The sequence below is a fragment of the Pieris rapae genome, chromosome 1, assembly GCF_905147795.1.
Source record: "Pieris rapae chromosome 1, ilPieRapa1.1, whole genome shotgun sequence".
NCBI lineage: Eukaryota > Metazoa > Arthropoda > Insecta > Lepidoptera > Pieridae > Pieris > Pieris rapae.
Genome location: NC_059509.1, coordinates 9,762,716 through 9,784,688, shown reverse-complemented (window position 1 = coordinate 9,784,688; position 21,973 = coordinate 9,762,716). Strand labels below are relative to the sequence as shown.

General features: G+C 33.9%; 4 protein-coding genes across 10 annotated transcripts in view; 1 reads left to right on the top strand and 3 right to left on the bottom strand.

Moving 5' to 3' along the window:
* LOC110991980 (phosphofurin acidic cluster sorting protein 1) overlaps positions 1-3,454 on the bottom strand; it is a 66,087-nt gene extending 62,633 nt beyond the window's left edge. For all 3 annotated transcript variants that reach the window (XM_022257589.2, XM_022257591.2, XM_022257592.2), the window contains exon 1: positions 3,016-3,454. In XM_022257589.2, the coding sequence (XP_022113281.2) occupies positions 3,016-3,125 (110 nt within the window). In that variant the 5' untranslated portion in view covers positions 3,126-3,454. The remainder of the gene's footprint in view (positions 1-3,015) is intronic.
* A 1,867-nt stretch (positions 3,455-5,321) lies between these two features.
* On the bottom strand, positions 5,322-8,819 carry LOC110991996 (probable maleylacetoacetate isomerase 2). Of its 2 annotated transcripts, none has more exons than XM_022257612.2 (5): positions 8,418-8,819; positions 7,961-8,138; positions 7,543-7,661; positions 6,643-6,854; positions 5,322-6,402 (listed from the first exon to the last, which is right to left on the bottom strand). In XM_022257612.2, the coding sequence occupies exons 1-5, from the start codon at positions 8,424-8,426 to the stop codon at positions 6,276-6,278; spliced, it is 645 nt and encodes a 214-aa protein (XP_022113304.1). In that variant the 5' UTR covers positions 8,427-8,819; the 3' UTR covers positions 5,322-6,275. The 2 variants fall into 2 exon arrangements, with proteins under 2 accessions (XP_022113304.1, XP_022113303.2); XM_022257611.2 differs by lacking the exon at positions 8,418-8,819 and adding an exon at positions 8,241-8,390.
* Positions 8,820-9,462: 643 nt separating this feature from the next.
* On the top strand, positions 9,463-10,196 carry LOC123689613. The gene is made up of 2 exons (XM_045630612.1): positions 9,463-9,807; positions 9,892-10,196. Exons 1-2 carry the CDS (start codon positions 9,700-9,702, stop codon positions 10,066-10,068), a joined length of 285 nt encoding a protein of 94 aa, XP_045486568.1. The 5' UTR covers positions 9,463-9,699; the 3' UTR covers positions 10,069-10,196.
* Positions 10,197-11,392: 1,196 nt separating this feature from the next.
* Positions 11,393-21,761, bottom strand: LOC110992020 (uncharacterized protein CG45076). 4 transcript variants are annotated; one of them, XM_022257656.2, is made up of 11 exons: positions 21,607-21,761; positions 19,739-19,822; positions 16,972-17,166; positions 16,220-16,332; positions 15,392-15,528; positions 15,026-15,187; positions 13,443-13,644; positions 13,256-13,301; positions 12,574-13,104; positions 12,151-12,257; positions 11,393-11,799 (listed from the first exon to the last, which is right to left on the bottom strand). In XM_022257656.2, the coding sequence occupies exons 1-11, from the start codon at positions 21,667-21,669 to the stop codon at positions 11,652-11,654; spliced, it is 1,788 nt and encodes a 595-aa protein (XP_022113348.2). In that variant the 5' UTR covers positions 21,670-21,761; the 3' UTR covers positions 11,393-11,651. The 4 variants fall into 4 exon arrangements, with proteins under 4 accessions (XP_022113348.2, XP_022113349.2, XP_022113351.2 ...); XM_022257657.2 differs by having other exon boundaries at positions 12,574-13,101; XM_022257659.2 differs by lacking the exon at positions 15,026-15,187.
* Between the last annotated feature and the right edge of the window lie 212 nt (positions 21,762-21,973).

Genomic DNA, 21,973 nt, shown 5'->3' with positions numbered 1-21,973 from the left:
TTGTCTCTCAAACAACATTTAATTCAAGTGTTTCACACAGCTGTTGGGATAATCTGTACAATTAATTATCAGTTACATGAACCATCGTTTCCAGTCACGCATTGTATAAGAGATGGCGGTCATAGACCTTGACAACGTAGAAATATAACGGCAATACTATAAACCGACGTTTAATTTCACTGATCCACTCCGTAACAAGACTAATAATACTCGAGCGTTTACAATTTAGTAGTGCTGTATGTACGTTCTATAGAACTTCCGGCTTCTTATATCTAACCAGGTAAACAAGCCAAACTATAATAAATGTTTACTACTGCTGAATTTACCGTGTCCTCCCAATTCCATTATAATCCAATTCCATAACGAAAACATTATTAATATTATTACCCGAAAGTTCAAATTATCAGTATAATTTGTATTATAACATATTTAGGTAAATATGTATAATATGTATATGTACAGTAATAGTATTCTGACTGAATTTAATGCATATTTTAGATTATTAATGAATTTTAAATATGCTACCAAAATTAAACTTAATATCTAATATGTAAGTATATAAAATTCTCGTGTCACGGTGTTTGTAATTATCTCCTCCGAAATGGCTGGAGCGATTTTGTGAAATTTTGTATGCATATCGTTTTGGTCTGCGAATCGGCCATTTTCATCCCCCTAAATGCTAAGTGTGGTCTATCCCCTAAATTTTTTTATGATACAGCATACAAAATATATCTACAACCTTTCATTCCACCCCTCTGCGATAAATGCCTATTTTTTATTTGTTAATACAAAACTTATGACTTGAATTCTGAGGTTTATATAGACAAAATATAAACAGAAAAACCTAAAAAAATCATTTCAACCGAACAGTATTTGGAGTAGCATAGTATAATGTTACATGTTGGCATGTACTAAAAAGTGGACAAAATAAAGATATTGCTTAAGGAGAAACAAAATTCGCGGCTGCAGTAGTATTATATATATTCAATATCGTATGTACATATTAAGCAAACAATTACTGACAAAGCAAGGGTCCACCAGAGGCAGGGTCAACAAGCTGATAAGCTAACAATGGCACTCGATAAGCACCTCACGTGCTCCCAACATAAAACAACAAACTCAGCTCAGCAGTTTTTATAATATTGCTATTAAATCGATCACCATTTATAGTTAATTTACAAAAACAAAGTACTCTTAAACAAAACATGCGCAGCCTTGCTTACGTTCTTAGGAGTTAATAGTTATTTCAGAAGAACCCTGACCTCAATACTTTATGCACTTCTGCAGTTTTGTTTAACAGCCAGCTACAGATTTAGTTATGAATCCCAACATAAACTACGCTTTATTTTTTATTTCTAACATGACGAGGAATCGAACAAACGGCGCAGTTGCTATTAAATTATATTGAATATTTAAAGTAAGACCTAAGAGGGAAACCTTTAAAATAACGAATTTTTAATTACCACTTTAAGAATTATTCCTTAATTCAATTAACTTGCCTCTCCTAACATAAACCACATAATATACTATAACAAAAACAATATTACGTGACGTTATACTTAACCCTAATCATTATGATAAGGCTTCTATTAGGAAATACATAATGGTAATCGGTGTCATAGGTTTGAATGCTACAAATAGTAATTTAAGCTTAATGTTATAATTTTCTTATAGTATTTAATTCGTGATGCAGTAAAATCATCATCATTGTAAACAACACAGTGTTCTCGTTATTCCATTACAATATATTCTGGGTTATAGCCTTAAAATATTTATCCAATTAACAGACTATTCAAAGAGGATTACAAGTACATAATTAAGATTCCAATGATGTTATAAATATAATAATATATATACATATATTATTATATTTTTATATATATATTTATTTTATATATATATATTTTTTTTTAAATTTATATAATTTGTTTGCTTTGTTATAAATATATATATTTATAACAAAGCAAACAAATTCACAAACCCTGCTCATTGATATCATACATATTTATATGACTCACGCATTTAACTCGCGTGAGGTAGTAGGCTTAATATATTACCGAATTAACTTATGTCTATCTGTGTTAGTTAATTCTTTATGTGTCACCATGAATATTTTGATTTCTGTTTCAAAAATTTTGCAATGTTGCATGGAATCAGTTTCAGTGACTCAAAACAATTTTAATTTAAATTGACCATATCAAATTTAATCTTAATAATTATACAATCAATACAACAATACACTTAGGACTATATTGCTACAAAAAAGGAATAATTAATATTGTATTTAATAGAAATCTGATTTTCATATCATTAAACATTTTCCTTTCCATTTCATTTGCCTTATGATCCAGACTAACTTAGATAAGTATTGTTGTCTTATTGAGACAAGTACCCTGTTATATATTGTAGTCATACTCATAATGCACAAATGAAGAAATAAGATTATGCTATTTTAAATAGTAATTATATTTATTTTATATACTTAATATTTTATCAGCTATTAGTACCTTGGTCGTAAATAATATAATATAATGATCAGGTAATAAAAAATATATCTTCTTATATTATTTTCCACTATTTTAATCTTTTTAACAATCAAAAACTTATGGTCTGGTCTTATTGGCTTATATGAAAAATTTAAAGGGCATATACAATTAGAAGAAAACTTTACTAAAAATTAAAAAAAAAATTATGTTACATTTCAGAGCTTTTAATAATTATGTAATTCATCAGCTATTATTTAGCTACACTATATAAATACTATAGTTATTCATGAATGTTTGATAAGATATTGTTTCTCACCACTATACTATCAGACTACAAAAATAAAATAATTTATTTAATTTTTATAGGTATCTTCTTTTAATAAACATGGTTAAAGCTTAATTTATTTCATATTATTTTTTTCCGAAAATATATAAAATTAGTATAAATTACACAAATAATGATATTTAAGAATTTACACTGCTGACTTTTGTGTAGAGCAGCCACCAAAATTAAAAGAATAATAATTACCTTGGAATACAATTGGAAGGAGTTCTATCCACTTCCCATGCTGCAAACAGCTTCATAGGAACAGGTTTCGACGAATTATTCATCTTTTCAGATTTGTTCTTTTCTGTCATTTTTTCAATAAGTACACAACGGGCTTCAACTTTCACAACACTCCACTTAAATGTCAGGAACTTGCATCGTTACTTTATCACTTAATGCTACACTGTATCCATGTTTAGTGTAGCAATAATAGTTACCAGTTTTAAATATTTGATATCTTCTTAATATTTACATTACGGTTTAATATAAACAATATTTCTCACATATGCTATCAATTGAGAAACACCATGTTATACTCATTCTTATAGACGTAAACCGTACCGTACACTGAGAAGTATGAATTGTGATCACGGTTGTCGGCTCTCGGCGATCGCCAGACGCCAAGCGTTCGATAGCGTAAGAATTGACAATTGATTCTTGAAACTTGACAGAAGAGTTTTTTTAATGAATGTATTACATGAATATGGATACAAGTTCTTCAGTCAGAGTAAGGGTTTATATCTATGATGATTTCAAAGATTAGAAAACTCTTGTATCATAGATAATAAAGTAGACCTTTAGCGACCGGTGTAGCCCACTAAACCCATAGATAATATTTCTATAATTAATGAAGAAAGGATAGAAATGGAGAATTTAAGATGTTCTAATGATAATTCCATAAAACGTAAGACTTTATACCATTAAGGCTCCATACTATAACCCTTCTCATTCCTCGTCTATATAAATGAAACCTACCATTTCTAATAAAGGAACTGCACGAGATAGTACTGTTTGCTGGTGACACTTCGCTTTATTTAAAGTGAAACGATTACGTGTATTAAACCAGTGTAGTTGACCGGTAAAATACAAATAATCTTAAGATAAACGAAAATAATATAAAATTTATTAAATCGGCAACTACAAATATAAAAAGTAGTGTTGCTTGAATAATAGAAGATCAAGAAATAGATTTGTTGTTTATTTCGAATATGTATTTGCGTGTTGTTCCCACGAGAATGTAAGTGCGTGCTCCTAATTCCCTATGCCTACTGGCGATAGAGACTGTCGACTATACTTGAATTCCGTGACATTACTGAATATACTCGATAAAATTACGCAAAAATACACGTCGAACTGTAAAACTCCTTCGAATCGACATATACATCGAAAACATCGAACACATTTTAGATCATACTTTTATAATACATGTAACAGACTTTGAAGTGTAAAATTTTTGAATATCATGGAATTGGTATTGTTTTTGGCCATTTAAAATTTATGATACATATAAAAACTCATGGTCAAACATGACTTCAAAACATATGCTTAGTTTTTTTTATAGAACAGGGGGCAAACGGGCAGGAGGCTCGCCTGATGTTAAACGAGTGATACCGTCGCCCATGGACACTCAATGCCAAAGGGCTCACGAGTGCGTTGCCGGCCTTCTATGTATTGGCAACTCTTTCCTTGAAGGCCCCTGCAAAAATTCTTTTGAAAAACCCTCAGTTGTCAATATATTATATTTGTAAATATTATTAATTTTAAGTCTCTACGTTTATTTGTAATCATAATATTAAAAATGAAACATCTATTTAAATTTATAAAAAAAATTTACTATTAAAAGTAAAACAAGGATATGTATATTTAAAAACAAAACTTACAAAAGCTTACAAGCTTCCAACACCATAAATAAAAAAAAGTCACTAAATCAAATTTTAGAATTGTTTCCTTTTTATGGTTTTTGCTCATACATACACTTTTCAAACCTTATTATCCATTAGGACACATCATCAGTTGTTAAGTTTTATTTTGGCTATATTATGGTCAATAACAAATCTATGAAATGATAGACCAATCAATCTCTAAGTCTTATGTATAAATATTAATATGAGGCATGCCTTTTAAGTTCTGTCGTTTCCATATATCTCGGCAATTTGGAACTGTTATCTATTGGAATGTGTTTAAATATTGAATCTCAAAACAGTTGAAAGTATTAGGATTAATGCTATTGTTTAGTCACAGCGTCGATTGGAATGTGTCAGGTTACGTACGAAAATGAATCTTTCTCAGGAAAATGTCCGTGCAATTAGTAATCTTGCACAACTTTAGAAGACGCCTGACACGTCTTCAGTGTTTTAAAGAGTTAACATCTGTGTTCAGTGATAAAGCCCCATGTCTGTCTAACGCTGGTATTTAGAATTACAGAGTGGACATACTAGTGTTAGTGTCAAATCTCGGGAAGGACGGCTAAAATCCGCCTTCACTGGAGATAACATCATTGCTGTGAGACAACTAATTCTCGAAGACTGTCATATGACGTATCGAGAGATATAAGCACTATTAGGCATCTCAAGGACAAACATTCAGAAGATATTGCACGAAGCGCTTGGTGTGAGAAAGCTAGTTTGCGGTTGGACACCGCATCTGCTTTCCGACAATTACAAGGAGACCTCTGTTAGATGGTGTAAGAGAACTCTGCAAAACTACGAACCTGATTCCAAACAACAATCTACAATGTGGGTCTTTCCAGATGAGCCAAAGCCGACTAAAAATGTTCGTTCTCGAAGCACTTCAAAGAAGCCACGTTAGTTGGAAAACCGGCCATGTTGTGACTATTGCACTCGAAGATCGTAGAACGGTTAACGCAGAGTGGTATACATGTATACATTTTACAAGTCGCCGAATTTCGAAAATCTAACTCAAAGAGACGCATCATCTTGCACCACGACAACGTAAACTCACACAGCGCTCGTCAAACGATTGACGTCAAAGTATTTGAAGCAGGGAAAAGTAGAAATTCTTTACCATTAAAATAAATCATTAGGGCTAAGGTCAGGACTGTATGGAGTAGCCGCTTTCAAGTTGGCCACTTTGAACACCCCACTTTAAAGTGGAATAAATATTATAATAACTGTTTTAAGCGAAAAGAAAATTGTATTAAGCTACGCGGTGAATACTTTGAAAGACAATAAAAAGTACTCTGAGGTTCTAGTTGTATTTTTTTATTCAAACGACAAAACTTAAAAGGCATCCGTCATGTACACAATATGACTAGATGTATGACAAGTGATTCAAATAATACGGTCATCTCATTATTATGGCACGTACAATAAATAAATTCCATGATTTAATAGATACATCACTACCTGCAATGCTAACAACTGCAACTCCAAGAACATAATAACTAATGTCTATCAATAAGAAATGGAATGTTAACATAAAATGTGAACTATCTGTTTTTATTATTTAGCAGCTTCTGGAGGGCAGTCCGGCTGAGCTGAAGGGTGGGCGGCGCGAAAAGCCGGATGATTCTCCAATTCTCGATCGATACGTAAAATAATTGGGAATGGACGAAGGTCTACATGAAATCTGAAAATTCGAAATATGCAGCATATACAAAATTTTCTTATATAAATTTGTAAGTTATTTGAGAAGGAAATTCATTGGGAAATAACACTGTGATGATTTAAGCACAGTATTACCAATTTGATATTGCAAGTTCTCATTAAAATACAACAGGGCATGCACATCTCTATGCAATAAATAGTAGGGTTGTAATAATTTTTGCTTTGTTTTTATACTTAAAAATAAAAATACCATTAAATGTACCTTCTAGCGTTAAAAACCTGAGGTATCAGACAGCAATCTGCCAAGCTAATCTCATCTCCAACACAGTATTTTCCAGCAACAGAAGATAAAATTTTTTCAACAGCTCGAAATCCCCTTGTTATCCAGTGCTGCGCCCATTCCTTTTTTTTCTCTTCACCAACATGGATAAGAACTATTAAATTCTGTAGCGGTTGAATTCCAGATGATATTACCTAAAATTAAAAATATTTTTTTATTTTTTATAATCTTGTTTTATTAATATATATCGAGTTTTAGATTATAGGCTAGGCTCTATGTCAGTTACTGAAAACAAGGTTAAAATTTATTCAGTATTTTTATATAGATCTATATTAAATCAACAATGTATTTAAGATAATTAATAAGATAAGGATTAATGCTGTATAGGATAAAATCGCTTCGAAAATTAGCCATTATTTGTCGTAAAAAGTAAATGACAAGAAATGTTATTTTAGGATATCCATAAAAGATAGATACTATATACTATCACGAAGTTTTCGGTAGACAATCAATGTGTACAATATTACTATTAGAACTTTATTTTAATAAATGTCGTAGAAACCCTACCTATGTTTGCAATGTAAGCGAAAAAAAAAAAAATTTATATCACTTTAGAAATTCTATTAAAAAAACCTCATCAAAATCTGTTGCGAAGTTTTTAAAGATTTATTCATACCTCAGGATGTAGGCACAGAGAAAGCGACTTTATTTTATACTACTCATATATTAATGTATTTAGTAGCTAGTGGGTACTGTTTGAGGTAAGTTAAGCCATGCAAATAAGCATCATTCATTCATCAGTAATCTTATCAATGCTTTAGGAAAGAAGAAAGGACAAAAAGCAAAAATAAACATTAATTTTATATTTACAGCTATTATTACCTCACAAATCTCTCTAACTTTAGCTCTCTTATAACAGTCCTGCGGCATTAGTGATCTTTGAGGTCTGGTTTCCTCCAAATAATGCATAACACTAAGAGACTCTATTAATGTATGCCCATCTGTAATATTTATAAAATTATACACAACTTCTAGACATAAATAGTGTTATGGGGGAAATGAAGTTCAGGTCAAAACCAACTTCTTCCCAAATCCTGTAACTGACAATTTTCATTAACAGAAGAGCTAAGCTACTCTGTACCAATCGAGCAATTAAGTTTTAAGTGATATACATTATTATACTACCACTGTTACACAAATAGTTTATTTACTATCAGATATTTTTAGTGAATATATTAAATACATACAACAAAAATCAAATATTGTTTTAAATATTTATAACATGTTAACAGCATGGTACCTATAACAAGGGAAGGAACTTGTTCCATTGGATTCACCTCTCGATATTCATTGCAGTGTTGTTCTCCACCACCTTTTATCAAACTAACTGCTTTTATGTCATAAGGTATTTCTTTCAGATTTAATGCAATACGAACACGCCAAGAGCATGAGCTACGCCAGTATGAATACAGCACTGGCTGAAAAATGTTAAAATAATAATTTTAGAAGCAATTCAACTAATTGGCATAGATTCTATATAGCTAGTAAGTATATAAATATATAATATTCACTAGATATACCTTTTCAGAATTTTGTCCCTCCATTTTATAACCCACAATTACAATGAGACAAGGAATATTGTAAAGGAAAATGTTTAAGCAAATAAGAGGTAGTTTTGATTTCAAGGTTTACCAGTATTTAAATAAGATGTTTTTAATTAGAATAAATAAATAGCCGGTTTTGATAATTTGACATACCTTAGCCATGGCGGAAATAATGTCGTATTTGGGATAGTAATTAATTTTGGCGGAGTTATAGTCCCGTTATTAAATGAATGTTACAAAATAACATTCAAATGTAATTTCGCTTCATCAGTTTTTCTATATTGAGTCTATACGTGTTTATTTCAGCATATAATGATTAAAAATCTATTCGGTTAGTAATCGTTTACAAATTTCAATATGTCATGAATTCCCTATATGATTTGTTTATTTAATAGTAAGTATTATAAATATAAAAAGTAAACGGTATACATTTTTGGCTCATTATCGGCTAATGCAATCACTGATCACAGAATAGAAATTACTAATTATAAACATTCTGCACATTGCACAGACATTCAATTCAAATATTACAGATACAATATAGAGATGAGAGAACCCAAAAGGCAAAAAAACACTACAAGAACAAGAGTCAAGATTGCGCAATGAAGCAATCTATTATGAAATAGACAGTAGACTTTTTATGTCTATGTAATTATTACAGAAAATGCAAGGTGGAATTACAGATATAACATAGAATATCTAACAGTATTTTTACAGTTTGTCTTATATTAGAGATATTGATGAAACAAAGTATGGATGTTATTATCAAATCAGAGTATCTATTAATATCTAAAGAAAAACGTCCATCCTTCCAGTTATAAATAAAATTATATAATATTTATGAAATATGTTTATTGTTATTGAAATTACAAAAGTTGAAGAAAAACATATCGATACTTTTCGTGTTTTCCCTTTAATCGATTCTGTAGCTGACTCAGGAATTAGCCAGCTTTGGAAAGAAACCTTCGGCTGTTGCTTTGCAATACAAATACTAACCTAACACTTTTCATAAAAGAAATGGATCTTGTTTTAAATCCAGTACAGGGCGTTTTAGTAAAATTGTAATTCCGTCGACATATTCGTGACGTTATCAAAAATAGTTTAACTTGATAGTCAAAGCAAATGATTATCACACTTGATAGTTAAATCAGATACAACTTGAACCTGGCACACAAAATGGCGCCCAAAAAAATTCGATACGTTATGACTTTCGATATTACAACATCGATGTATCGATAATATAACACGAACTACGAAGTCCCGCGAATATAGCACATTGTCATTTTTATTACTGGAGCCGAGCGACAAAGTTCTCATATATATAATATAGGATTGAGAAAAGAGATTTCAGAAAGAATATATGAAAGTTTTTATACTGCAATTTGCTGTACCGAATATAGATTTTTTTAAATAATTCAATTTTATTAATCAAAATATGGGAAAAGATAGAAAGAAAGGCCTGAAGGGCAATGTATTTAAAGTGGCCGGTGCTAAAAGTTTAAAAAAAACTAAAGCTAAAGCTGTTAATCTCGGATTAAAAAATGTATAAATTAACCTTGACTATTTTTGTGTTTATAATGTACTGATATTAGATGGGGTTCCCTAAACTTGTAACCTGAATTTTCAGATGAAACAAAAAGTAGCAGACATGGACAAACAATTTCTTGACATTAAAAGTAGTACAAAGATTAGTCAAGTTAAAAAGAAGCCTGAAATAAAAGGACCTGATAAGAAACTAGAAAAGAATGTTACACAGGAAGATGTTGCATCTACCACAGCAAAAGTGGTAAAAATGGATTTATAAAATATAGGTAGGTAAATTATATATTGTATAGCGGTTATCATCCCAGGAACAGTTAAAATATAGTTTATATCTAATTTTGCATGTGTACAAATCAATATACCACATGCTCTAATAAATTTTAAATTATGTATTTTGTTTTATTACTTTGAAGCTTGGCACATAATATTATGTACAGTGTAAAATCCATGTAACATCCCTGGCTTAACAATCTCCCTAAACCATTAAAATCAATTGGCTTTGGTTGGTTTAGCTTGTCTTCCATAAAACCATACTCTCTAAACAGCTTTACACCCACTTTCAATAACAACAAGAATTGAGTAATGAACTGTTAAATTGTTAAAATTATTTAAAACTGTGCTGCTTTTTAATAGATGAGTCTGATCCTCTGCTGAGCATTAAAGAAGCTCATGTAGCAGCTAAATTATTGGAAAAATACTTTATCACCAAAATGACTCAATATCATAGCTATATATAAAAAAAAATACTGGTGCAACGAAAGAAATCGGACAAAAGTAACAGACTATGCAATAACATACAAATAAGATTCTTTTTTATGTACATAACATAACACCAGTCTCAAATAAACTTATTCTTTTTCTGATTTTATTCTCTTCATTTAACAACAACTCTCAACACAATAAAATGCACAGTCCCTTTAGTGTCTTAATATAGAGTTTACATTATAATTACTTTTAATAGAATGTTTTTTAAATATATAGTTCTTTATTTTTCTCAATGATTATCTCTGTGAATATCTGAAGTGAATATGGCTTTTGTGATTTACTGCACCATTTCACTCTATTAGAAATGTTGTATTTACTTAAATAGAGAATCAGTTATTCTATTTAATTAATTCAAAATAATTAACTTTTTATCACTTTTCCATCCATTCATTCACTTTTAATACATCCACCAATCCATGATTGCTTAGGACAACTGAAAATTAAATTCCTTTAATATTACCACTCTTTTGAGTACCCTCCAAATTCCTAACAAGTGAACAATTTTTTATAAGTCTTAATTATATTTTCTAGTTTGATATTAATAAAAAAGATGTTTACTAGCTTTCACATTGAAATAACTTATTTTTATCCAATAAATATTTTTATTTTAAAATATTAAGTTTTATGAATAGGCATTGCAATATGATATTTTGTATAATATATTTTGTGTTTTTTATATTCTTCACATAAGTTCACTTTACAGGATTGTGGATAGTAAGACTTAAATCTGATGAAATTAAATACAAGGAAAACAGCAGGATTGTATAACATTAGTTAATTCTAATTAACAACTGCATAACAGTAGCATAAATAAATAGATATTTTTATTAATATGTCTTTTATTGTTAACATTAACAAAATACATATATTCTTACAAAATATTTTTGTTAACAAACCCTTGCAGTGGTACCAAACAACTCTCAATTAACTGCATAATTGTATTATGCATATGAAAGTGATAGAATAAAGAACAATACCACTACGTCACTAATATATCATTCATGTGTAAATAATACATAGTAGAAACTTAATGTCAATAAGAAGAAAATGCACAACAATCACTAGTTAATATATATAAATCTATTCTTCGTCTGTCACATCTGGTTCAGCTTTTTCATCTTCACTCACTTCAGCGACCTCTGTGTCTTCAGCTACTAGATCTTCTGGTGATATTTCAGGACTTAATGGTTCTTCAACAATGGGTTGACTCTGTTCTGCTGGGATGTCACTGCAATTCATATATAAGTTTGAAAAATATTATCTTCCTTAATAAGAGGCTCTCCTATAAGGTTGTGGCGGCACTGGTTATTAGATTATTTAAATTGGTTTGATTGCGTTATGATAAAATAAATTCTATTTATCGAAAGTATATAGAAGTACCTGTTAATAGAGAATCATTTTTGAGTGTGGACAAAGTCCTGTGATATGTAATTGCAGTAATGACAATTTTAAAATTGATCTTATTACCTATAAAGCAATAACAACCTGTACCTAACAAGCAAAACCTATTTCCATAGATGCACTGCAAACATACAAAAAACTAATTTTTAAGAAACGAAAATGAAATATAGAAAAATACCTTGATTCTTCTATAATATCAGCCGCGGAGCCACTTCGTGATAATTCTTCTATCCGTGCCGCTGCTAATTCAGATTCTTGTCTTGCGATTTCAGCTAACTCAGCCGCCTATAATGTGAGGAGAAAGCTGTACATAGTGAAATACTTTCCCATTTAAATAGATCGACAAAATATACTAACATTGCAAATTGCAATATCAAAGCCAGTTCAGGCTACAAATCTCGAAATCATATTTAAAATTATTCGATTCATTAGCTTTGTACGAGCCGTATATGTCTACTCGCTTAGGTTTCTTAAGAAGTACAGGCTTTAATAACCAAATGATTAGAAAAGCCTTAGAAACGGACGTACTTATATTATACTCGTAATTATATTTGTCGCGGCACACCGAACTTTATCAGAACATCATTTATAAATTCCATACCTGACGCGCAAGTTCAGCCTCTTTCTCTTCTTCGGCCTGTCGCTCGAGTTCGGTCAGTCTAGTAAGCTCTTCCTGCCTTCTTTGTTCAGCTTGTTTCTCTTCTTCGGCTAGTCTCGCCTCTTCTGCTAATTTGGCCTCTTCTGCTAATCTCGCTTCTTCTGCTAATCTCGCTTCTTCAGCTAACCTTGCCTCCTCTGCTAATCTTGCTTCTTCGGCTAACCTTGCCTCCTCTGCTAATCTTGCTTCTTCGGCTAACCTTGCCTCCTCTGCTAATCTTGCTTCTTCAGCCAACCTGGCTTCTTCTGCTTTGCGTACTTCTTCAGCCAGTCTGGCTTCTTCGGCTAAACGAGCCTCCTCGGCTTTACGCGCCTCTTCAGCTACACGAGCTTCATCAGCTTTCTTTACCTCTTCTGCTTTCCTTAATGCCTCTTCAGCTTCTCTCGCCTCTTCTTCTGCCTTACGCTTGGCCTCTTCAACTTTACGTGCTTCTTCTTCTGCTTTCTTTTTTTCAGCAGCCTCACGTTCTGCCTGCTTAAATAAAAAAATATATATAAGTACACACTTACTTAATGTCTTATATTATCCATTAGACAGCGCATTGTGTAGGTCATTAGGTACGGTGAGACAAGTTAAAATGTAACCAGCAAGACAACTAGATATTTTTTTGCAAATAACGTCATACCTGAGCTTTTCTTTCAGCCTCGCGCTTAGCTTCTTCCTTAAGAGCCCTGTAAATAAAATATAGGTACCTATAATAATTGTACCGTAATTCAGACTTTCTTTTATTTATTTCAATTCTGTAATAAAATTTATCAAGCAGTTACTAGACGTTATCGATAGATTCTTTGTTAAAGATATACAATACTTACTTTTCTTCAGCGGCACGAGCCTCTTCCTGTCGCTTCCTTTTAATCTCAGCTAGGTCCACCGCAGGCGCTAGAACCGGCTCCGCTGTAGTGGCACGGAATCTTTCAGCACGTTCAGCTTTAGCAGCTTTCAGCTCAAGCGCCGGGTCTTCCATAACTTGTGGCGCCTGGAACTTGCGGCTCGGCCTCCACGGAAGGAGTTTAACTGCACGGCGGCAAAATGCATAGTCACGATGACCATTAGCAAAATAAATAATTACTAGCCGTCTAAAGGCTTGTCATTTCACACCAATGGCCAATGTCGGGATTAAAAGCGATTTAACGATACAGTGCCTGAAATAACAGCTAATGATTGCATGTTGCATTGCGTGGAACGGAGCCCAAAAGCTCATGGACGAGCATACTTACTGTTTTAAAAATCAGTGATCTAAAGCCATTGCAAGCGTGGTTGGGCCAAATTATGTTGTGCTTGTGTATGAAATGGATTCAATATACAAATCTTAAATTTACATTAGGCAAGAAATGGCACTTGTACAGACATCGGAAAAATGTCTTGAAAATTGCTATGGCAATACGTTTGCAAATTACCTGTACAATTTGAATAAATGAAAAAATATACCATTACCATAAAAATATGTAAGTACATGCAGGTAATTAGTAGAGGAAGCAAAGCATTAAGAAGCTCGGAGAACGTAAGCTCGGGGCGGGTAGTCTAGCATGCAAACTAATTGAAACAACTAAGGTAATGCATTACAATTTATTTTGGTATCCGTATCAATTCTGTTATTTGAAAACTATACGTTTTCGAGCATTCACGTGGAGTTTGGAACGTTTACAGTTTTAAAACTTGAATTATAAAAATATTATATTAACAAAAAATATATACTGAATTTAATAGAATCTCTAAAAATATACGATTTCTGTGTTAGTCGGAAGATGTTATACCGAGATCAAAGAGCGCGATAAGGGCACGACGCGGGGGCAAGGAAACGCGTAACTTGCGCCCGCGACGCGCTTCGCCAAGAGCTGTCCGACCTACGCACACTGCGCCGCTGAAGTTTGTTCCGGCGCGTCTTTCGCTGTAAGAGACACTCAGTTTTAAACACAAGATTTATTTCCTTTATTAAGCAGCTCATTTACACCGACTTTCTGTCGTCGGATTTCAGTTTTAGCTAAAGATTCAGATAGTTAAACGCTTAAGAGATAACCTCGTAACATACAATTATAATAGAAAAAAATATCTACTCTAAACTATTTTATACATATCTTTACCATTCAATTCGATGTAATGATGATGAAGCTATGATAATTTTGTCCCAAACGACTTAAAAGTGAAAAATGACAGGGTAAGGGCCAAAACTTGGAATTATGTTGCCCAAACATAGTTACATATTTACAAAACGTATATATACTTTTCGTGTATAATATTATATTTAGGTTTTATAATTATCAAATAGTTTATCCGTAGTCACTACACTGATTGTAGTATCATTATATTAAAAGTTACGAGATCGCTTTTGCGTTTATTATTTAAAAGATTATGCAGAGGAAAAGCGAGCGCTAGTAGTGCGATTTCTACGAGGTACCTGTGGCATTCTCGACGGCCAAACCGGCAGCCGCGAGTCTGTTCTTCGCATAAAAAGATAGAAGGTTCACATCATCCCTGATGCTCAGTTCCTTGTAGAGAGGTCTGCGGTTGGAGAAGGCCTTATTGCCGGAGTAGTGCACGCACGCGAGGTTGCCGCGTCCTGGCGAGCACACCTCTGTTACCACAGGGACACACTGGGACTTGCTGTTAGTCAGACCCGAATAAGGCCCATTCAATAACGGTTTAAATAATATATAATATATATCAAGAGGGATAACTCTGACAGTAAATCAAACCATACACATAAACTGGTTATACGGAAGAAAGTTTTTATATTCCTAGGCGGAAACTAGATCAATCATACCTGTGAACTTCTTTGCAGGCTCGTTGTAGAAAGAGATGTTGTGTATGTTGTCAGAGACGTTCCTAAGTGGTAAAAGCAATTTGGCGACATATGCGTCATTGCTGAATCTGTATGGCACCGGTTCGCCGTAAGAGTACCTAAAATATTTTGAGATCTTTCTACATTAATTTTGTCTAAAAGAGTTTTTCAACTACCCTTGTCATGGATGTTTTTAATGTAACTGCGATTTCAAATGATCCCGTCTAACCGCAAGGTCGGTGTTAAAGTCGAATATTAAAATTATAGTCAAATTTACGACATGAGTAAGTCTTGTTCCAAACAGCGGATATCTAATGAAAATAAACCATAAAACAAAATAAGAACGTTAGCCGGTAAACATTGGCTGGCATTTAACTGATCTATAATTATATTGGAGCGTGTGAGTACGAACACGTCACGCCTATACATTTGGCTGTGTAATCTACACCCACTCTGGAAACGTCCAGATAAACGTATATAGTCATGACGGAAAATTGTTTCTTTCAACACAATTCTTTGTTTACAATGCATCGATGCACTGCCAAAAGATCGCCGATGAATATCAATGTCAATGTTGAAGCGTCTAATAGTTGCATCAATGGACGGTTTATTTTGGTCCTATTACATCAGTATACGCCAAGAAAAACTTGACCTGTCACTGTTTAGTTGTCCATCATGTTATATTTTTAACCTCTGCATGTGGCATCGATTACGATATCGTAACATTGGCAATTTTGCCTTTACTAACATGCTTAATCATATTTTATCTCTGTATTTAATAGTTCCAAAAGACAAAGGACAAAAACTTACGAGTAGATAGTGTCCAAAGGAGCGATAGCTTTAGCCCTAGGCACAACAGAACGTGCCCTATGTAAAAGGGAAGCTGTATCTGCTCTAATCCGACGAGTCTCGTCTTCAAATGCCTGCATAAAGTAATAAAATACGTATACATAAGCCCGTAAGGTTTGTAGGGTAAGTATGTTTAATAAACCCTAGTCAAATAGTCAATGACATCTTACATGCATCACTGCAGTCTCGTCAGTTTTACTTTTAGGGAAATAACTCCTTTTTCTTTAAGTGAGTATGTTCTCTTACTTTGTCAAAATGTATAATTATTTTCGTACAACCTTGGCCCTTTTCTAAACCTCTGGCAAGTATTCAGAATCATAAAAATATTACTAATGCAGTCTAAATTGGTCAACCGAGTGTGAAATTTCAACATATTTATCTATCATATATGTAGACTCGTTTAAGTACGGATAGATATTTAATAAATGCGTAGCAATAATTATGTTTTCTGATTCAGTCCACCTAAGTTTAGACCATATATTACACATGTTCCTCCCTTGTAGTTGTTTTATTTTCGTAATTTTAGTAACACCAATACTAAGCTAAAGAACAATATAAAATAAATATTTAATTATTTTGCTTAAGGCAATACAAGTTTGATTTAAATTTTAAACCTACTTAGGAATTATGTATTTTCACAATAGAATTCTGACGGAAACCTCTTTAATTTAATTCATAACATAGCGCTGTAACACACTCAGGTATAGCATTACCTTAGTAGATTCTGACCGATAGAAGTCGTCAACTGCAGACACAGCAAGTGCGGGGCGTCGGCGGTAAGCAATTCGGTCGAGCTCGCGAAGAATTACAGAAGGACGAACCCGGACGCGCACAATATGGTGAGGCGCTTCAGGGTACGTGGCGAGCCGAGTGACGGTGCGAGATGTTGGTCGGTAAATTAGCTCTGCCTGAAATGTACAATATAATCACTTTACATCCTGAAGTTTAATTAACTTTAGTAAATTAATATTGGTAAGCATGGAAGCAGCTAAATTGACTCACTGAAAAAAAAAATGTAAAATTTTTCTACTAAACCGGCAGAAGTGATATTTGCAAGAAAATTAATGAAAGCTTTTTATGTGTTAATATTATTACTAGTTTATTATTAAGTATCATGAGAGAATGCAAGTTTTTGTTAAGAATCTATAACATTTTAAAAATTAGTAGATTTTGTTAGATTTCATTGCATATCGTTATGATATCGAAAATGGTTAGAAACTGTTAGGTAGATATTAAAAAGTAACACGTTAATATTTGTTTACTTTACCCTTTAAATATTTGTTTACTTTAATTCTACTTCAAATACAATGACTACGTAATTTGCTAGATGAATATGAATATAGGTACCTAGGTAGATTAATCATAGAAAATTTTTTTACAACATTTCTTATGAAATCTTTTAGTTGTATTTATAATAATTTCATGTGCACTGTTTACTTTTTGTTTTTTTTTTATGTTATCTGTAAGAGTTTAGTTTATTTTTATTTCTTTTTGTTTCTGTTAAGTTTGTTTTTTTTCCCCTACTTTATTATTTATAATAATATTTTTGCACTTCTGGCCTACCTTATGTAATATACTCACAGTGGATTTTTCCTTTACTCACAGTGGTTGTCTGGAAGAAATCGCTCTAAAGCGATAAGGCCGCCAGTTGCTTTTCATTAATTTATGTTTAATACATTCTTTTTTTTACCTTTATGTAATGCAACGAAGTGTTAATAAATAAATAAATAAATAAATAAATAAATAATTCTTAGTTATTTCGTCGTCTTGTAATTCTACGAGTACCTAGTGCGTAGCTCACATACACAATCCGTTTTTAAATATAGAACAAACGCGAAAGTTTTATAATAAATTCCTAATGACTTCAAAACACTTTGTTGGTAGGTCATCCCGAACTATGACTAACGTTTAGAAATGTATGACTTGGATGTTAGACATTATGTACTTACTTATATCGAAGGACGAATATTAATTAGAGGAAAGATTTGTAACGAATTATCTTAAAAACTATCGGACCTAAAAATGTTTATATTGTCACCATTAGAACTTTACATTATCTTTAAGTAACATAGCTTATATTTGATTATTTCAAAAATATTTAAAAAATATTGATGCGAGAAGCTTACGATTAAATCAGTTTTCGACTTTTCTGTAGGCAGATGAATAAATTTCCAGTAGATGGAAATGCACGTGTCCTTGACATTCTTAGGTATATTGTTTTGATAGAGAATTAGATTTTAACGAAAATATTAAATGACATTGATACATTAATAAGTTGTTGAATAATGTTTGTTTACATAAATATCCTACCATAAAACATCGTGTTATTCAAATATAACTGTACAAAAGTAAATTGTTTAGTTTTCGTAATACGCAGCCATTTCGACTGGCCTTTGGGAAGCAGCCAATTTTTCGTGCAATCACAAACGCCGTTTCTATGAAAAGATATTATTTCTGTTGTTAGTATGTTTCGTTCACTTTTTTCGTTGACTTTAGTTCGATATTAAAATACTGGTTTATAAAATCCTAATCGTTTTTATATCTTCCTATGGTGATGGTAGACAATAGACATTATCAGATATTTATTTCCTTTAGAGTTACAGGAATTATGTAGATATGTACTTACTTTTTTATTACAAAAATTTAAGAAATGCATCAAAATCTATAAGTTTTCTACCTTTTTTACCTGATTAAGATAAATAAAGAGTAGTGTAGGCTGAGCAGGCTAAAGGTAAGGCGGCAGATTTTCGGGGCGACATTTGGGAACCCAATTTTTTTGCTACTTCATAGAAGTAAAAAAATCTGCATGACGATTTTTTTATGTTTTATAGTTAGAACAAAATTATTAATTATGTGACGTGCAATTTCAACGAAGTTTTTATATTGTAGAGGCAAGGGCTAACTTCAGAACGTATACCTTGATAATTTGTAAATGAACGCTACTTTAAATAAATGAATCTTAGAAGCCGAAGAGCATTCATTATAGCATATTATATAAATTTATCAAATTGTCCAATATAAATAAGCAACAATTCGTTTTCGATATGTGTATATGATACTTATATACACAATAAGTATTTATACTTTATTATTATTACAGGCTTATGGATATTACATTTTAAGGTGATATAACTTGGAACCTGTTCCCAGAAGGGGCAGGTAGATACCGTAGATGATTTCTATGACTTAAGTTAGGTGCCTGCTATACTTGCCTTGTGTATCCCAGTTAGTCCAAAGTTTTATTATTATATTCTGATCTATAAAAGCGAGCGATTCTTATAAATGAATTTGCATATGCCAATGCTTGTCTATCGCTGTGCTGAGTAAAGCTAATATGAGTGAGGAGCACCGTGCAATAAAACTGTTGAAGCCTACGAATTTTTCTTAATGTTGCATTGTTTATGGTATGAGATATGATTCGTCAGCCAAAGGAACAAAATGCGTGTGATTAATAACGCATATTTACAGCTGTAAACTCACCTGAGACAGCTTTGGTATATATGTGACGTAAGGTATATTGTAAGCCGGAAGAAGAGAAGATAGGTAGTACGCCGACGTCAGCGGCTGCAGCAATATGATAAATAGGAGTCTTGATAAATATTTTAAACCTTTATCGCATTTCGTGGATTTATAAATAAACTTTTTTATTAAAAAAAAATAATTACACTTATGTACTTGGCGTTATGTAGAGTAATACCTCAAGCTAAATTATAACCTAATACTTATTTTGCTCTGAGATTAAAGAATGAAGTTTATCTAAAGAGCTGTAGTTAAATAATTACAATAATATTGTATTAACGGCTACTTAGTTCGCCGGTCCATCCTACTCTCTACTTTAATCATTCTTTCAAAGAAAGTTAATCTTTAAAGCACCGAGGCGGTTTTTATGGCAGTATTAAACACAACAAAAATGTTAGCTTGATGTCGAGATCATTATCGACATTATTTTGTGTGAGTGTATAGAAATAAGTTTTCATAATGACATAAACAAGAAATATAAAATCACAAGCTTTTATTAAAAATTCAGTCTAAATTATAAAATAATAAATAAACAGTATTATAATTTTAACACCAAAAAGCTTAAACGAGATTCACGTCTACTTATAAAAAAGGAAAGTAGAGCGATCACATTGCGTTAGCGAATACTGATTAACTTGGAAAGGCGGTTAGGGGTGAGGGGATCGGGGAAAAAGAAGGTCGGGAGCCGGGGCGCTAGACGCGATAAGAGTAGTGCCGGTAGTTGGTGCCGTAGGGCAGACGGCCGCTGGTCGTGGACGAGTAGGAGTAGCCGCTGGGGCCGCCCAAGCTGCTTGACCGCTCGCTCGTGTACGAGTAGCCGCCGGGGCCGGAACCGGCGCGCCGCTCCACGGTGCTGCTGTAGGAGCTGCGTTGCGGCAGTCCGCTACCCGTCGACCGCTCAGCCGTAGTCGAGTATGAGTACGAGTACTGTTCCTCGGCGCGTCGACCTGTCGACAGTGGCTCGCGGTCCACCACCACGTAGTGCCGCGGCGTCTGCAACAACCGCGCCCTTAGACCTCGCCCCACTCACCGTCCGCTCGCCCGAGCACCTGCCCGACCCCCTAGCGAAAAGCAAAAGCGACACACGAAACGACCGCGACCGGCTCAGTAAGTGGCATAGTTGCTGTAGAAGACGTGTCGATGCGGCGTGTGCTGCGGGTGGCCGTGCGCTTGCGCCAGCAACACGTCCATGTGGTCGCGCGGCGTGCCCAACGGGTCGGCTTCGTACGCGCGCTCGCGCTGGCCAACTGCGGCGAGGACCCGCGCACGCGTCTGATCGCGAGGCGAAACGTAGGGCGCTAGGGGCGCAAGCTTCGACTCGGGCTTGGGCAGTATGTTCTGCCTCACGGTCGGATCGAGCACAGAGACGCGCGCGCCAGGTCTCGCCTTGCGACCAAAGGCGGTGACAGGGTCCGGGACGAGACTCGGCCGCGGGACGAACGGCACCTTCTCCCAGTCGCCCGCCCGCTGCAAGCGTATAATTCGCCGTTATTCGGGCGGGCGTCTCCAGCCGTGGCTATATTTGGCTCGCCCGGTAGCTCCGCTTTCAAATACTTCATTTCTTGATTTGACCCATTTGCGGATCGCTACCGCGATATCCTATCAATCTGTGCACTACTCTACATGTTGACACGATCAAATAGCTACTTAATAAGCAATGTTTACAAGCTATCGAAATATGATGCAAAACTACAGAGGACAATAATAAGAAAAAAAACGCGAAAAGATTGAAGGAAACGAGGGTCGATTTGGTGCGAGGGCGTCCGGCTCCCGGGAAGAGAATGGAGCGAGGTTCACGCTCAAGAGGTGTTAGAAGGCATGGCACTTACCGTCACGCTGTAATTCGACCGGTAAGGCCGGCGGGTCGTGTAGAAGTCACTTTCGTAAACCATGGTTGCTGTTCAGGATCGTTCGTCTGTATCTCGCGGCGGTTAGTCCTCGACTGGCGCGGAGAACGCTCATCCCGTAACCGCGCGGACGCCGACCTTATTTTTAGATCACTGTCATTGCAATTTTCACGTCACATCTCCTAAGCATTTTGAATTTTCAAAACAATCCGGTGTGATGTCACAAATGGGTTAAGGATAATATTTGATGAGGAATGCGACGTATCATGGCCCATGGGCGTGTTCAAATTTCTTATAATAGAAACAACGACTCACCTCAAGTATTATATCTTAAATTAACTTTTTAGTG

Coding starts and splice junctions, on each gene's coding strand:
- LOC110991996 (XM_022257611.2), bottom strand. CDS start 8,264: ATGGAGGGACAAAATTCTGAAAAG. Junction 7,662..7,960: donor AGTTCCTTCCCTTGTTATAG/GTACCATGCTGT, acceptor TAAATATTACAG/ATGGGCATACATTAATAGAG. Junction 6,855..7,542: donor AAGTTAGAGAGATTTGTGAG/GTAATAATAGCT, acceptor TTTTAATTTTAG/GTAATATCATCTGGAATTCA.
- LOC123689613 (XM_045630612.1), top strand. CDS start 9,700: ATGGGAAAAGATAGAAAGAAAGGCCTGAAGGGCAATGTATTTAAAGTG. Junction 9,808..9,891: donor TTAATCTCGGATTAAAAAAT/GTATAAATTAAC, acceptor CTGAATTTTCAG/ATGAAACAAAAAGTAGCAGA.
- LOC110992020 (XM_022257656.2), bottom strand. CDS start 21,669: ATGGTTTACGAAAGTGACTTCTACACGACCCGCCGGCCTTACCGGTCG. Junction 15,529..16,219: donor CCTTTGGACACTATCTACTC/GTAAGTTTTTGT, acceptor AAAATATTTTAG/GTACTCTTACGGCGAACCGG. Junction 13,105..13,255: donor AGGCTGAAAGAAAAGCTCAG/GTATGACGTTAT, acceptor TTTTTATTTAAG/CAGGCAGAACGTGAGGCTGC.